The sequence below is a fragment of the Mustela putorius genome, unplaced genomic scaffold, assembly GCF_011764305.1.
Source record: "Mustela putorius furo isolate JIRA1106 unplaced genomic scaffold, ASM1176430v1.1 tig00000281_pilon_pilon_pilon, whole genome shotgun sequence".
NCBI classification, from domain to species: domain Eukaryota; kingdom Metazoa; phylum Chordata; class Mammalia; order Carnivora; family Mustelidae; genus Mustela; species Mustela putorius.
In genome coordinates, this window is record NW_025421343.1 from 1,770,934 (window position 1) to 1,785,243 (window position 14,310).

The 14,310-nt window shown below is 48.5% G+C and overlaps 1 protein-coding gene across 16 annotated transcripts in view; it reads left to right on the forward strand.

The window, feature by feature from the left end:
• DYSF (dysferlin) overlaps positions 1-14,310 on the forward strand; it is a 202,894-nt gene that overhangs the window by 14,496 nt on the left and 174,088 nt on the right. For all 16 annotated transcript variants that reach the window (XM_004742172.3, XM_004742174.3, XM_004742180.3 and 13 more), the window contains 2 exons: positions 5,467-5,522; positions 6,495-6,586. In XM_004742172.3, the coding sequence (XP_004742229.1) occupies positions 5,467-5,522; positions 6,495-6,586 (148 nt within the window). The remainder of the gene's footprint in view (positions 1-5,466; positions 5,523-6,494; positions 6,587-14,310) is intronic.

Consider the following 14,310-nt stretch of genomic DNA (forward strand, 5'->3'; position numbering starts at 1 on the left):
TGTTTGTATATCCCATGTTTTGTTTGTCCATTCATCTGTTGATGGACATGTGGGCCTTGGGGTCTTTGAGGTGTGTTGGGAAATGAATCAGTGCCCCTCAGCTTTTCTTTGAGCCCTTCTTGGACAGGGATAAATCCCACTGACTTTACAGACTGAGTGCACCCTTCCCTGAAAACCCCTTCTTTACGGTTTGTCTTCTCTATGATCCCACCAGCCGCAAAGATTCCATTGTCATCAGGGTCATGAAAACAAGCATTCTCTCTGCTTCCTGTGACCTTATAATTGTGTTGTGGGGATGTGGGGCTACTGGGGGATTGCCAGTTGGCTCTGCCAGAGCTCGGGGTGCTCCCTTCCACACCGTAAGTGCTGTGGGTGTCCATCACCCTGGGGCTAACCAGCAGCTGGGACCACTGAAAGGAGCCTGTCCCTGAAAGGTGGGCCTGGAGGTATGTGTGAAGCCTGGAGCCCAGACTGCTAGAGAGAAGCACTCTGGCCTCTGACAGGTGAGCCTCACCAGGTGATGAGCAGAAGGGGAGGTACATGGCTCCTCACGTGAGGCTATGACTATGTCTGATGCCGGGGTGTCAGGAGATGTGGGCGGACTGCTTAGAAAGGGCACCCCAGATACTGTGATGGGCTGTTGTCTTACCTTTGCTCTTCCCTGTCTCTGAGCCACCCTCCTCCCCCGGCCAGCCTCCTTCCCACAGCTGTAGTCTTTATCAGAGTTGGCCCAGGTGGGGGACCAGGACCAGGATGGTGTGCTCCATCATTCTTGTCACACCTCTTAGCTCTCAATGCTCAAGGGCCAAGATGGAGATTTCTTTGTTCTTTGGTTCTTCTCTGATGACCTTCGTTTAAGGCATGATTGTCAGACTTTTTGGGTTGTTATCCACAACAAGAAGCATATTTTATATCAAGACATAGTGCACATATGAATGTCTATATGATAATATAACCCAAAGTTTCAACTAACGGTAATGTTGCAGTGAAAGATATACTCTGATACTTTTCTTCTTTATTCTGTCATTTAAAAGACATATTGGTCATCTCACTCAGTTGATGTCATGGCCTACTGATGGGTCCCCATGAGCAGTTTGAAAAACACCACTACCAAGCAATGAGAGACCCTGGTCTGGGGTAGATTCAGGGTAGGTTGGCCTGTGGAAACAAGTGAAGAATTTCCATGGGGGACTGAGGAGTCCTTGCATGATAGGTTCATTCTCCCTCCCTGAGTCACTCAGTCTGGAGGAACACCCCGAGGGCTACAGCATGATTCTCATGGAGGCTGGCTGGCCCCCAATTCTTCAGAACCATCCGGGGAGAGGACATGGTCCTCTGTCCCCAAACCCAGCATGACCTGTGGGCTCTTTAACTACTGAGTCTATTAAATTATACACATAAAGCCACATCTCTCAAGGCCAAAATTAATGATCCAGGACAGGACAGGTCTAAACCCATGACAAGGAAGGAGCTCTTTGATGAACTCTTTCCTAATTAGCAGCATGCCTTCCTTTTCCTTGGCAGCTATGGGTCACATGATGTGCCAGGTCATGTTTTACTTCTTTCCTGCCCCTCTTTGCGGTTGTAATGCCCCTCAGTGACCCTTTCCTTAATGTCACTCAGAGGGTCTCAGATCCTTCTAACCAGACTTAGTGAAATCTCACTGAAGGCCTTTGTTCACCTCAACTTTGGGAAAGGCAGGAAGTGGAAAATGCTTGAAAGACACTTTGCACAGGGCTTGGCATACTCTGTCCACTTCATACTGTCCAGGACACCAGGAATGCCTCCCAGTGGTCACCCCAAGAGCAGCTGCAGATGGGATTTTCCATGTTACTCTTGTAGGTCATGGGAAGTTGACAGGAAAGGGGAGACTGAATCTCATATCTCCTCAAAACCCTATGAAGTAAACATTTTTCTTATTATCCATTTACCATCAAGGGAGCTAAGGCCCAGAGAGGTAATAAGCCCTACCTAAGGTCACACAGCAGGGGTTTTTATTTGAACAACTCCAACACTGCGTCTGTCCCTACTGCTGGAGACTCACCAACATGGTCCAAAAGAATGATTCAGCCAGGGCAGGCCTGGTCCAACTCTAAGAAGATGACTCTTGCCACTCCCAGAACACCTTCTTCTTGTTATGACTTCTCTCATCCCTTCTGTCCACTTATACATTCCCCTACTATTATTGTCATGTGATGGCATTCCTTGAGAAGAGTGGTTCTATCCCCTGGTGATTATGTGAACTTGTAGCCAACTTGGGAAAGAAAAGGCCCATTCACTGGGCATTCCATTACAGGGCATCTTACTATATCCTAGGATTACTGACATGAGTAAGGCATGGTGTCTGCCTTCTGAAGATCATAGTCCAGTTGGGTAGAAAGACACAGAAGCATATAATTACCCTATATTCCACCATCTCTGTCTGGGAGAGTGAGGTGAGGCTTATCAAAATGTAGACAACTGAAAGGGGTATTGAAGAATCAGTAGGAGTTCACTAGATTCATCTGCATGGTGCAGGGGAGGGGAAGTGAAATGAACTCACATCAAATGAGTCTGACTATCTTGTTTAATTTTCACAAAATCCCAAGGAGAGGTATCATGAGGACCTTTTAGATGAGGAACCACAGGCTGAGATATACAATGAATTTCCCAAGAGTTCTTTCAAGTGTGTTAGAGGGGCCCCTGGGGGAACCCCAAGACTCTCTGAGCAGGTCTGCAAGGTTACAACTATTTTCAGAATAACCTGAAGGTGTTATGTGCCTTTTTTATTGTGTCAACATTTATAGTGATGGTACAGCAGTGACGGAAGATGAAACTGCTGGTATCTTAATCTAGTGATGGACTTGGTGCCAAGTTATACTTGACATTGTATTCTTAATCCTCATGTATTTGCAGTCTTTTTTTTAAAAAAAAAAAAGCCAGTTTAGTTGAGGAATGTTCTTGATACAGCAGCACAATGATTTATTTTATTAACCTTGATCCTCAAGTACATGTGTTTGTGACAGTTTGAATGTTGAGACAGAAGCTTACATAGAGCACGTCTGCTTCACACTGAAAAATGAAGATGATTGCAGGAAGAAGCACATGTATGGTTGCTTGAGTTGCAAGCTGAACCAGCCAGGGTGGGTTTTTTTTTTTTTTCATGGAATATTGTTTTTACTTGAAAGAATGACTGACAAACAGCACCTATTCAGACTTGGGCATTTGACTGATATTTTCTTGGAAAAGGAAGAGTGAGTGTGCCACATCAAGCAGCCATTTATTATTTGTTGTCAAGCATAAAATTTGAGCTTTCAAACCAGAATTAGAATTGCAGAAAATTGTCTTTTTCAGCATCTCCATATTTAATGACTTTACTGATGAGAGTGAAGGTAGTACTAATGAATGTGATTTTTTCATATTATGCAATCAAATGTGTCAACCTTTGGAAGCTTTGCATAACTCAATTTGCAGAAACTTTTCTAGTAACCAAGGCAAGATATTACAGAATTGTACATGGGTAAGATATTCATTCAAAGTACAAGACAGAACCATGGACTTTAATGTATCAGAGTACAAAATGTACATCCACCTGCTTTCAGGAAATACAACTTATGGAGTTTTTGGTGTAGTATTAAAGAAGGATATCCACAGTTGCCTGCAAATTTACTAAAATGTGCCTCCTTTTCCAGCTATGTATCTCTTTGGGTTTTTCTTCCTAGATGTCACCCGGAACGAGACATCTCGACAGATGGAATGTAGAAGTAGTTATGACAATCCAGCCAGCCATGAAAGAGATTTGCAAAATATAAACAGTGGCACTTTTCTTTTTCCTTCGCTTTTAAAATTATAGTTACTTTTCAGAAAAATATGTCACTTCTGTTAACATGGATGGGGCTCATCATTGTTAATTTCAGATTAATTTTAAACAAATATTTTTAACTTTAAGAAGCATTTATTTATTTTAAGTAGGCTCCACACCCAATGTGAGGCTTGAACTCATGACCCTGAGATCAAGAGTCATAGGCTCTACCCACTGAGTCAGCCCGGCGCCCCTACATAAATATTTTTAAATGCCTCAGTTGTTATTTCTAATATGGTAAAGGTCATTAGATACAAGCCATCTAAATAAAAGCTCTTCGGGGTCCTTCGTAAATTTTAAGTTATGTCCTGTGATCACAAATTTTGAGAACCTTCACCCTGAGGCTTCATGGGAAGTAAGTGTTCTGTGATGGTCTGTGTCATTCTAAAGCCCACACTCTTTTGCTACATCAGTGATCTGCAGCCAGCCATGAGAGGGGGTTGGGAGTTCACCCTGCCCCACTTTTCGAAGGCCTTGTGGGGCTCTCAGGGTCCAGACCCTATAAAAGTTGAGTGGTCCACATGAGACCAGAGGCTTCTTACTGGAGACTCTTGGACAGGTGAGGTGGAATCAGGGGGTCTTTACGCTCCAAGCCAAATATAAGTTCTGTGTCTGACTCGCCACTTTTAACAATCCTTTGACCACTGAGTCATTTCTGTTCTGATGCTTAGCAGAAGGGTTGGACATGGTTAGGCTTTTCTGTGCCTTCCATCCACTCCTCCATGCCCAGGGTTCCAGAGGAGTCTCTCTGGCTGGCTGCAGTCTGGGGCACGGTGGGTCGCCTCTCAGCTATGACTGTGTCAGTCCTTCTTGTCTACCCCAAACCATTCTGCCTTCCATTGGCCCAGCCACTGCGAGCCTTGGGGCAGTGTTCTTCAGACAGACCCCTTCAAGGCAAGGGTAGGGGGGACTCTTTTTAATTGATGTAAAATTTCCATCCTCTAAAATTCCTTATTTTAACCATTTAAAAGTGTGCAATTTTGATGGTTTTTAGTATATTCACCGGGATGTGCGACATCATAATTCTAACTCCAGAACGTTTCATCACCCCAAAAAGAAATCTCCATGAAGTGTTCGCTCTCCATTCCTATCTCCCCCCAGCTGCTGGAAACTACCAATCTGTTTCCTGTCTCTGGATTTGCCTCTTCTGGCAGTTTCATAGAAGTGGAATTATACGATAGGTACAGCTAGATGTTTTTAAAAAGAAAAACATTTTCCATGAAGATCCTTCAACCTTTACAGGTTAAACAAAAATTAAGTTAAACAACTTTATTTAGAAAGTCCTAACTTCCTAACAATAGAATGTGTTATTGTTACGTTGCATAATAACATGTTATCTTAACGGTAACAAAGTCATTAAGAAAAGACAGACTGGGTATTTTCCTTTAAAAACATTCTTGTGGTGAGGCTGCTGTTTCTCAGTCCCAGAGCTGAGAGACAGAAGTCACGCAGCTGGCATCAGCCCCTCCTTGTTGCCCAGTGGGATTCTCAAGAATCCCTTGCTTTGGCGAGGTCTCCTTTGGCTGCAAGCGGCAGGCAGCGGGGCTCTCAGAAGCTGACCCTAACTCCGGGCCGGGGAATCAGGGGGCCAATATCTCTCCACTCTCCTTTTGTGTCTCTTGCAGGAGTGAAGAAGAGAACCAAAGTCATCAAGAACAGCGTGAACCCCGTGTGGAATGAGGTAGGCAAGGTTTCCATTCTCCCTCCTTTCTTCTCTGCTGCCACTGTCTCTGCAGTGACCACGTTGGGGGTTAGGGCTGGAGGTGGCTTCTTCAGGGGAATTGTCAAGGAAGGGACGGGCTGCTGGTCTAGTATGTCAACTGAGTCCGCCTGGTGCTAGGAACCTGGGAGGAGGGTTTGTGGCCTGGCCTGCCCGGTGAGTAGAAGCCTCTCTTCTGTTGTGGGTGTGGCATGGGGAGAAGAGAGAGGTCTTCTGTTCCTCTTCCTCCCCGCTCTCATCAGCCAGGTAGAACTACTAGCCAGGTCGTTTTGGGGGCTCTGTGTCCTGACCTGACTCCCTTACACAGGCTGTTCTTCCTGCCCAAAGCCGACCTCCTCCTGTCAGTCCTCCCTGATTAACCAGGTCCTCAGCTGGTGCCCTGCATATGACCCCCTGGGGGTCCTGTGGGAGCTGAGTGCCTTGTGTGGATAGGGTTGGGATGCACTGGGGTACATTTGCTCTGAGGAGAGTGCCAGGGCCTCAGGATAGGCATCCCTAGTGTGACACTAATTTGTGCTGCCCACCATAGACCTGGCTTCCGCATGAGCACATCAATTTCAGTCCCTGACGACCCTGTGGGATCACTACGTATTTCCCCCAGCTGTGCTCCTGGCCTGGCTTCCCGGTGCTTGGTGGAATTGAGCTGGGGGAAGGGGGTCATGGGAGACCGACCTCCTTTTCTTTTCTGCTGCCTTTGGATTTCACTGTCTCTTCTGAGGCTCTGGAACCCTGCTATTCATATATTCATGTATTCATGTATTCATTCATTCACTCATTCCCTCATTCATTCATTCATTCACTCATTCATCCATCCACCCACCAACCCTGTTTGTGGATGGCTGTTCAGTGCCCTGGGGAGACCAAGGTGGACCAGACACAGTTTCTTTTCCTAAGGGGCCACCAGTTAAGAGGTGTTTTCTCTTTTCATTCCAGGGCTTTGAGTGGGACCTCAAGGGCATTCCCTTGGACCAGAGTTCCGAGCTTCATGTGGTGGTCAAAGACCATGAGACAATGGGGAGGAACAGGTGAGGTGGGCAAGGGGGACTCTGTGGCCTGAAGGTACAGGGAGGTTCATGTGGACATAGTCTCCAGAATCTGGAGTCTGGCCCTGGAGAGCTGGTGTTTCAACTGGGCGTTTATTGAAGATGTGCCTCCTGTGGGCCTGGCCTTGAGGGAGATGTTGGGGAGGGGCCTGCCTGGAGGCAGGAACTCAGCTACAGGTAAATCTGAGGCTGCAGGGGAGGGAGATGGGCTTGAATCAGGTGTGCACGGGTTCGTAAGGACAGCCTGTGCCCCAGGGAGGAGGGAAGAAAAGGCTCCCTGTGTCCTGCTCCAGCCCAGGGGAGCCTGGGTGCGGCCCCCTCTCTCGGCCCTGCCCAGGCTGGTGTGGGCAGCGGCGCACTCCAGCAGCGGGCTGACAAAATGAAGCTGCGGCTAGCAGGGAGCTCTTGAGGAAGGCTTCATGGAAGAGGAGGGACTTGAGGTGAGATTGTGGTTTAGAAGTGGGACGGTGATAAAAGGTTGCAGTGACTCCGCACGTCCCTGGGGCAGGCCTTTCCCTTGTTTCATGTATGTCGTGCGGAGAGTTTCTAGACATGTGCGGTAGAGGAGCAAAGCTGTGGAGGAGGAAAAGTGGGCTTTTTACAGGCAGGCGATGGGTCCTTTCTCTTGTCTTTGAGCTGAGGGCCTTGTATGTGCTGGTGGTAGTTGGGGGGTTGGGGGTGGGCAGGAGCAATCAGGCTTGCAGATCGATGGTGCTGCTTGTTGTGGGGTCCGGTGGTCTGGGAGAACAGCCTGTGAGGCCCCGTGGCCTTGAATGTGAGGGCAGAGTTCAGCCTTCCCGCTGGGCATGGCAGGATAGGGCTGTGTTAGGTGCCACCGCGGGTGGGTCTCTGCTCTTGGTGCCCTTTCCTGAGGCACGGGCTTGCAGTTTCGTGATCTGCTCACAGGGTGCCTTTGTCTGGGAACTGGGTCAGCCAGTGTCTGAGGCCTGGAAGGCCTGGCTGTGTTACTGTGGGGTGGGAGAGGAGAGAGAGGGAAAAGGGAGGAGTCAGGGGCCTAGGAAAGGCCAGTGAGGGTCTCAGCCTGCAAAACACCTGGGAAGTTTGAAAGCTTAAAAAGCTTGGAAGAAAAATCCAGCTGCCATGGTCTCTCTGTGACTATGCTGGTCATGGGTGCAGGGCAGGGTACATGCGGGGAGGGTGGGGGCATATTCATTGGGACCTCCGTCCCACCTGCACAGGGGGCAGGGGCTGGAATCCCTTCACACTAATCTATCCCACACAGACATTTTGTGGGAAAAAGGCAGCTTCTAATAAGCATGAATGGTGGAGCTGCCGGTGAGGGGGGGAGGGACGATGGGCACTGGACAGTCCCGGAGGCTTCCTGGAGGAGGGGCACACAGACTGACTCTAAGGCTTTGGAGGGTGAGGACAGGAGGGCATTCCAGCATTTGGGTGTGGTGGGCAGTCAGGCTAAGGCCTTACAGGTGGGACTCACACAGGCAGCCCAGTGAGGAGGGACCCATGGGGCCAGATTGGGAGGGGTTCTCTGGGCCGAGGATAATAATAGCAAAACCATAGAAGCTGATGTTTGGCAAGAGCTTAGCCAAGTGTCTGACCCTGTGCTGGGTCTTTATAATACAAGATCTTTTTAATCAGCTGGTACTGCTGTTGTGGTTGTCATCATTATGGGGGACACCGTGGCTCTGAGAGTTGGGGGGCTTTTCTCAGAGGCTGGTGATGGCAAAGCTATTCTTGAAGGCAGGTCTGAAGTGTGCTCAAAATCACTGAGCCCCTGTGCTTCTCAGAGGCTCCTGGAAGGCTGGCGGGCGGGGGGTGCAGGACCCTTCTAGAGAGTTCCATCTGCTTATGATGCTGGACTTGAGAGGGCTTAAGGAGGCAAAAGTGGGACAGTCCGGTTGCTGCAAGGCATGTGGATTTCATTTTCATGATGCTATTCAGCGTTTTGCAGGCCCTGTGCAGAGATTTCCAAAATTATGAAGGAGACCTGAGAGCAGGGGCTATAAAGATATTTTTGATCAGTTCAAGAGCCAGGCTGATCCTTGGGGTGACACTAGGCCAGAGCCACACATGGGGGTCAGGATGTACTGCACCTTGGGGTCTTCTCGTTGGCCCCTGTGGGTGTCCCCTAGCTCCTGGGGGGAAAGCCAGGTCCCTGAACACCAGTTCACTGCAGGGTCGGCGCTGGGAATCAGTTCCTCAAACTTCAATGCACGGAGTTACTAATTCTCGAAACTTCCAATTTACTAGAACTTCTTTCTTATAACTACTTGCATGTAGGTTCTGAGTTTTCCAAACATTTCTTTATTTTGCATTTCTAATGGGACGCCTGGGTGGCTCAGTCAGTTAAGTGTCTGCCTTCAGCTCAGGTCGTGATCCCAGGGTCCTGGGATTGAGTCCCCGCATTGGGCTCCCTGCTCTGTTGGGGGCCTGCTTCTCCCTCTCCCTCTACCTGGTGCTCCCCCTGCTTGTGCTCTTTCTTTCTCTCTCTGTCAGATGACTAAATAAAATCTTTAATTTTTTTGCATTTATAGCAATTAAAAATCAAATTTGAATTAAACTAAATTTAAATTTAAACTTATATTCATAAATAGCTAAAGAATTTCCAAGGTTGCCCAAACCGCACTGGCCTGTGTGGAAATAATGGAGTTGTGGCTTCATTATGGCTGCCCGCAGGGTTTGCAGTCTCCAGAGCACTTTGCTTGGCTGTAGGGGCCGGAGGGGGAAGCTGCTGGAGCAAGGGTCAGGGAGGCAGGGTATGCAAGGCTGGGCTGTGGGCCCCTGCGTTCAGACTTCATGGAACTTTCATCCTACACATGATGGTGAGAAAATAATTCGAGATTAAGTAATATACCAGGAAGTGAAGAGAGAAACCATGCAACATTTTACCTTTTGAAAGAGAAAGGGGAAAAACTTCAGTGGTTTCGGTTTAATGAGAAATTTAAATAAGACACTTGCTCTCTGGGGGCACCCTGGATGGCTCAGTCGGTTGAGCGTCCGACTCTTGGTTTCTGCTCAGGTCATGAGCTCAGGGTCGGGAGATCAAGCCCCACGCTCAGCATGGCATCTGCTTAAGACTCTCTCCCTCTCCCTCTGCCTCCCCCCGACCCCAATAAATAAATAAATCTTAAAAAAAAAGAGAGAGAGAGAGAGAGAGAACACCTACTCTCTGCTTTCACATTGTCACTGTCCAGTCAGGAAGCCAAGAAGGAAATGATAGGCATGAGAGTGACTCTTGTCGTCTAATCTCAGGATTTCAGTCAGGACCTACAGGGTCATCAGGCAGCCCTCTGTCATTTCTGGGTGTCCTGAGCCTGTGTGCTGTGAGCTCACAAAGGGTCCTCCTTGGACTTCTTCTAAATGAGGTGGACCAGAGTCTCCACCGCCTTTAATTCTTGGTTTCCCTTTGTCTCGCCTCTCCTCCCTCTGCCTAACCTTCTCACTCCCCCTCCGTCTGTTTTTGGAGGTCCCGCAGAGTGCCCTCTTTCTTCACAGCCCCTGCCTTAGCACCTCTGTCTCACAAGTCTGGAACTTTGCTTCTCCTTCCTCCTCTCTCCTTTCTTTCTCCCCTCCAGCTCTTCTCCATCCCCACTCTCATCTCTGTCCCCAAGGCCTCTGTGACATTTGACACTGCTGTGTTTTCCCTGTTGACTGTTGGCAGTTTGGGGTGGCCTCATTATACCAGACGGGTCTGCTGGCCCGGAGGGGGTCCTGGGGAGCCTCCATGCCAGAGGAGGGGAACAGGGGCTGGGAAATGCCCCCTGACTGCTCAGCACCCACCCACCCTGAGCCTGAGGGACCCCCCAGAGCCCACGGCAGGGCCGGACCAACTCTGTGTTGATAAAACCAGGTTTGAAATGCACAGAAAGGAAACTCTAGGCCTATGGATAGGAGACACTCTGGAAAGCCCTGCTGGAGGTCCTGGTCTCCTATCTCAGGCCACACTGAACAATTTCCCGTTCACTGTGGGCTTCTCAGAGGGTGGATGCCCGGGTGCTGGTGCTGATCCCTTACCAGCTGTTCCGACCCCTGGGACATTGCACCGAGATGTTCCTCATCCAGGCCACACGATAACAACACCTACAGCTTTTACTTACCCCAGTGGCTGGTGGGCGTTGTGACAAGCTCCCGGTTATTAGGGATTTCTACCGGGTAGCCCAGGGTGAAAGCCACTCATCTTAGTCCAGACCTGTGCCACCTGAGAGGATGGCAATGTTCTGCGCTGGCTGGTACAACTGAGGAACGGAATCTTAAATTTTATTTAATTTTAATCCATTTAAATTTAAATAGCTAATGAGCCTAGTGGCTTCTGTGTTGAACAGCATAGCTCTAGATTTTACAACAGTGTTCCAATCCTGGCTCCATATTAGAATGACGTGGGAGCTATTCCGCCCCCCCCTTAAGATTTTATTTATTTATTAATGTTAAAGAGAGAGAGTGAGCATGAGTGAAGGGAGGGGCAGAAGGAAGGGGAGACCCTGATGAAGGGCTCCCTTCCAGGATCCTGAGGTCATGACCTGAGCTGAAACGAAGAGCTGGCCATGTTTTGGGGAATTGCTGACACTTCTGTAAAGATGTGCTCTCAATGTTTTCATGGATTAGCTAGGAAATAACTATAAACTGTCACTCTTGTGATAGTGCCCATGTGTGATTCCTGGTGGAAATGTCCAGCATGAAATAATTGTGGCTAAAATCTCACATGGTAGAATTGTGAGGGGAGTGAAGAAGGGAAGGAGGAGTCCTGTTGGTAACTGTAATCACTGACCTGGGGAGAATTGGACTTAATAGAAATAATTCCATAAAAGAAAACTCAAAATATGGGTGGCTGGGTGGCTCAGTGGGTTGAGCCACTGCCTTTAGCTCAGGTCATGATCTCAGGGTCCTGGGATCGAGTCCCGCATCTGGCTCTCTGCTCAGTAGGGAGCCTGCTTCCTCCTCTCTCTCTCCGCCTGCCTCTCCATCTACTTGTGATTTCTCTCTGTCAAATAAATAAATAAAATCTTAAAAAAAAAACCCTCAAAATCAAAAGAACCTATATTTGCTAGAGTTGATAGGAACCAAAAACATGAAGAAAAAAATCTTTGAGCCAAATCTGGTTGGAAAATTTAAACAGAGAATAGTTGGTACCAGTGACACTAATTTTAGTCAAATGAAGACTGAAGAAAAAAGAAATAGTTAATTGCACTGTATAGAAAATATGTCAACAAATTAAGTGTGGTTAATTTAATTTGCTCTGGAGAATGGTTTTTCCATGAGAACCAATTAAAGTAGGTGTATTTTTTATTTAAATATTTGATAAACATACTCATGTAAGCAAAAGTCTCCATTGGGTCAAAACATCTGCCTGTCCAAAAAACGCCAGGGTCAAAATGTTCATCACTGGCTCCAGACCTAACTGGGTTTGGGGTAGGGTGGCCAGGTTCAAGAAAGAAACATCTAGAACACCCAGTCAAGTTTATCTCAAATATTGCATGGGACATACATATAATAAAAAAAATTATTCCTTTTTTATCTGATATGTAAACTTAATAGTGGATTCTGTATTTGATCTTTCTCAGGGTGACTGTGCACCCTGTCTCCCTTTATTTTATTATTTATTTATTTTTAAAAGATTTTATTTGTCAGAGACAGAAGGAGAGAGGGAGAGAGCGTGCATAAGCTGGGGGAACGGTGGACAGAGGGAGAAGGAGGCTCCCCGCTGAGCAAGGAGCCCGATGTGGGACTTAATCCCGGGACCCGGGGATCTTGACCTGAGTTGAAGGCAGATGCTTGATTGACTGAGCCAACTAGGTGTCCCCCCATCTCCCTTTAAAGAAGCAGGATGGAAGGACCCCAAACTTTACACCAGGAGTTTGGTGAGGAGTCATATTGCCTTAAAAAAGCCTGTTCACAGAAGCTCATGTTCGTAGTAGCGATTTCTTTGGAATAGTTGGAACCTCTTGGTGGCCTGGTGACTCTGTGAGGTGCAGCATGAAGGGGTCTCTAACTCCCCCACAGAGCCTCATCTGCCCTCGCTTTCCCATGATGTGGGTCATCTGTCATGGTGCCTACAGCTGGTGGGGGGCCCAGGAAGCAGTTTGGGAACCTCTCTGAAAGCCTCTCCTTCTCCTTCTTCCTCTTTTTTCTTTTTTAAAGTTTTATTTCCTTATTTATTTCAAAGAAAGAGAGAGAGCACACATGCTAGTAGGGGGAGCGGCAGAGGGGGAGGGAGAGAGGGACTCTTAAGCAGACGGTTGGGGGGCTCGATCCCACTGCCCTGAGATCATGACCTGAGCTGAACGCCCATCCCACTGAGCCACGAGGCGCCTCCTCCTCCTTCCTCACACAGGGCTTGACACCCTAGCCTGGTGGAATGAGTGTGGACTTCAGGAGGTGGGGTGCTGGGGCCTGGTCTCAGCGAAGCTCCCTGAGCCTTTGTTTATTCCTCCTTGGGGGGCGTGCCATCAGTTGCACAGGCACCTCTCAGGGAGCTGCTGTGGGAAAGGCTGCTCCGTAAAGGGCAGTTCCTTTGGGCACATCCTCTTTCCAGATCTTTCTGTGCTGCTCTCCTACCTGCTTCTGCTCCCACTGACTCAGCCTTTTCCCAGCAAAGCCCGCTCTCAGCCAGTGATGGTTTGAAAAGGGACTAATTCATCCTGAAGTGCTGGTGGCAGCTTATGGCTTAATGTTTTGCCCTTCATAGGAGTCTGGGGGACCATGCTGTTGATGCCAGACTCTGTTTAGACCAACAGGGGAATGTGAGTGGTAACAGGCAGACACCTGACAGACTTTGAGGACATATCTGGGGAATGGTGGTCTTCCTGACTTCTGTGATGGTCCCTTGTAGGCCTGCCTCTGAGCCAGGAGTAGACCTTGGTGCCCTCAGGGTAGGGGTGGGGGTGTCCTGGTGCCTCCTGGGACAACAGGCTTAGCGTATTGGGGAATGTGGGGGTTTCTCAGGAGCTGAGCCAGAGTCTTCGTCCTTAACAAGGGGAGCCCCGAGCAAGAGGGCACAGGCCCCGGGCTGAGGGGCCTGGGGGAGCAGCCTGGCTGCGTGGTGTCCCTCGGCTGCACAGGGGCTGTGTTGGTGTAGTCCAGGGATTCCAACCCGGCAGGAGCAGGTGGCCTCAGTTCCCCAGCTGTTCCACAGAGCCAAGCAGGGCAGCCGTGGTGGCACGGGAATGAGGGTTAAAGGTTGCTCTCAGGGACCCCGCTCTCAGTATCGAGCCTCATCCTGACACGGTGACCTGAATTTCTCTGAACCTGTTTCCCCATCAGGATAACGGCCACGACAGTTCCTCCACTGCGCAGTCATGATGCTTGCGTGAGATAATGTGTGGGTGTCAGATGCCTACTCGGTGCTTGGCACACTGAAGGTGTTTAGTTAGGGACTGTTGGATCCATAGAGCTACACGTACACAAACCATACCAACCGTGAGCGTAACACCACATGCCCCTGTGGACACAGGACCATACCATCGTGTGCACCAACGGGCCGCACACATTTATTTTAAAATATTTAAATTAAATTATTTTTAAAAAACTAAAGTAAAACCCCACAAGAATATACAAATTAGAAGTGTTTTTTTAATAAGCAAAAGTAACCTCCTTTCTTAAAAAGTTCGTAAAGGAGGAAGTGCAAGTTTTCCCACCCTTTCCCCCTCTGCTGCTTCCCTTCCCTCCAGTGTGGGACAGTTTGATCCCAGTTGTTGGCAATTTGGCACATCTCTCTGTCGGCTTTTCCTCAG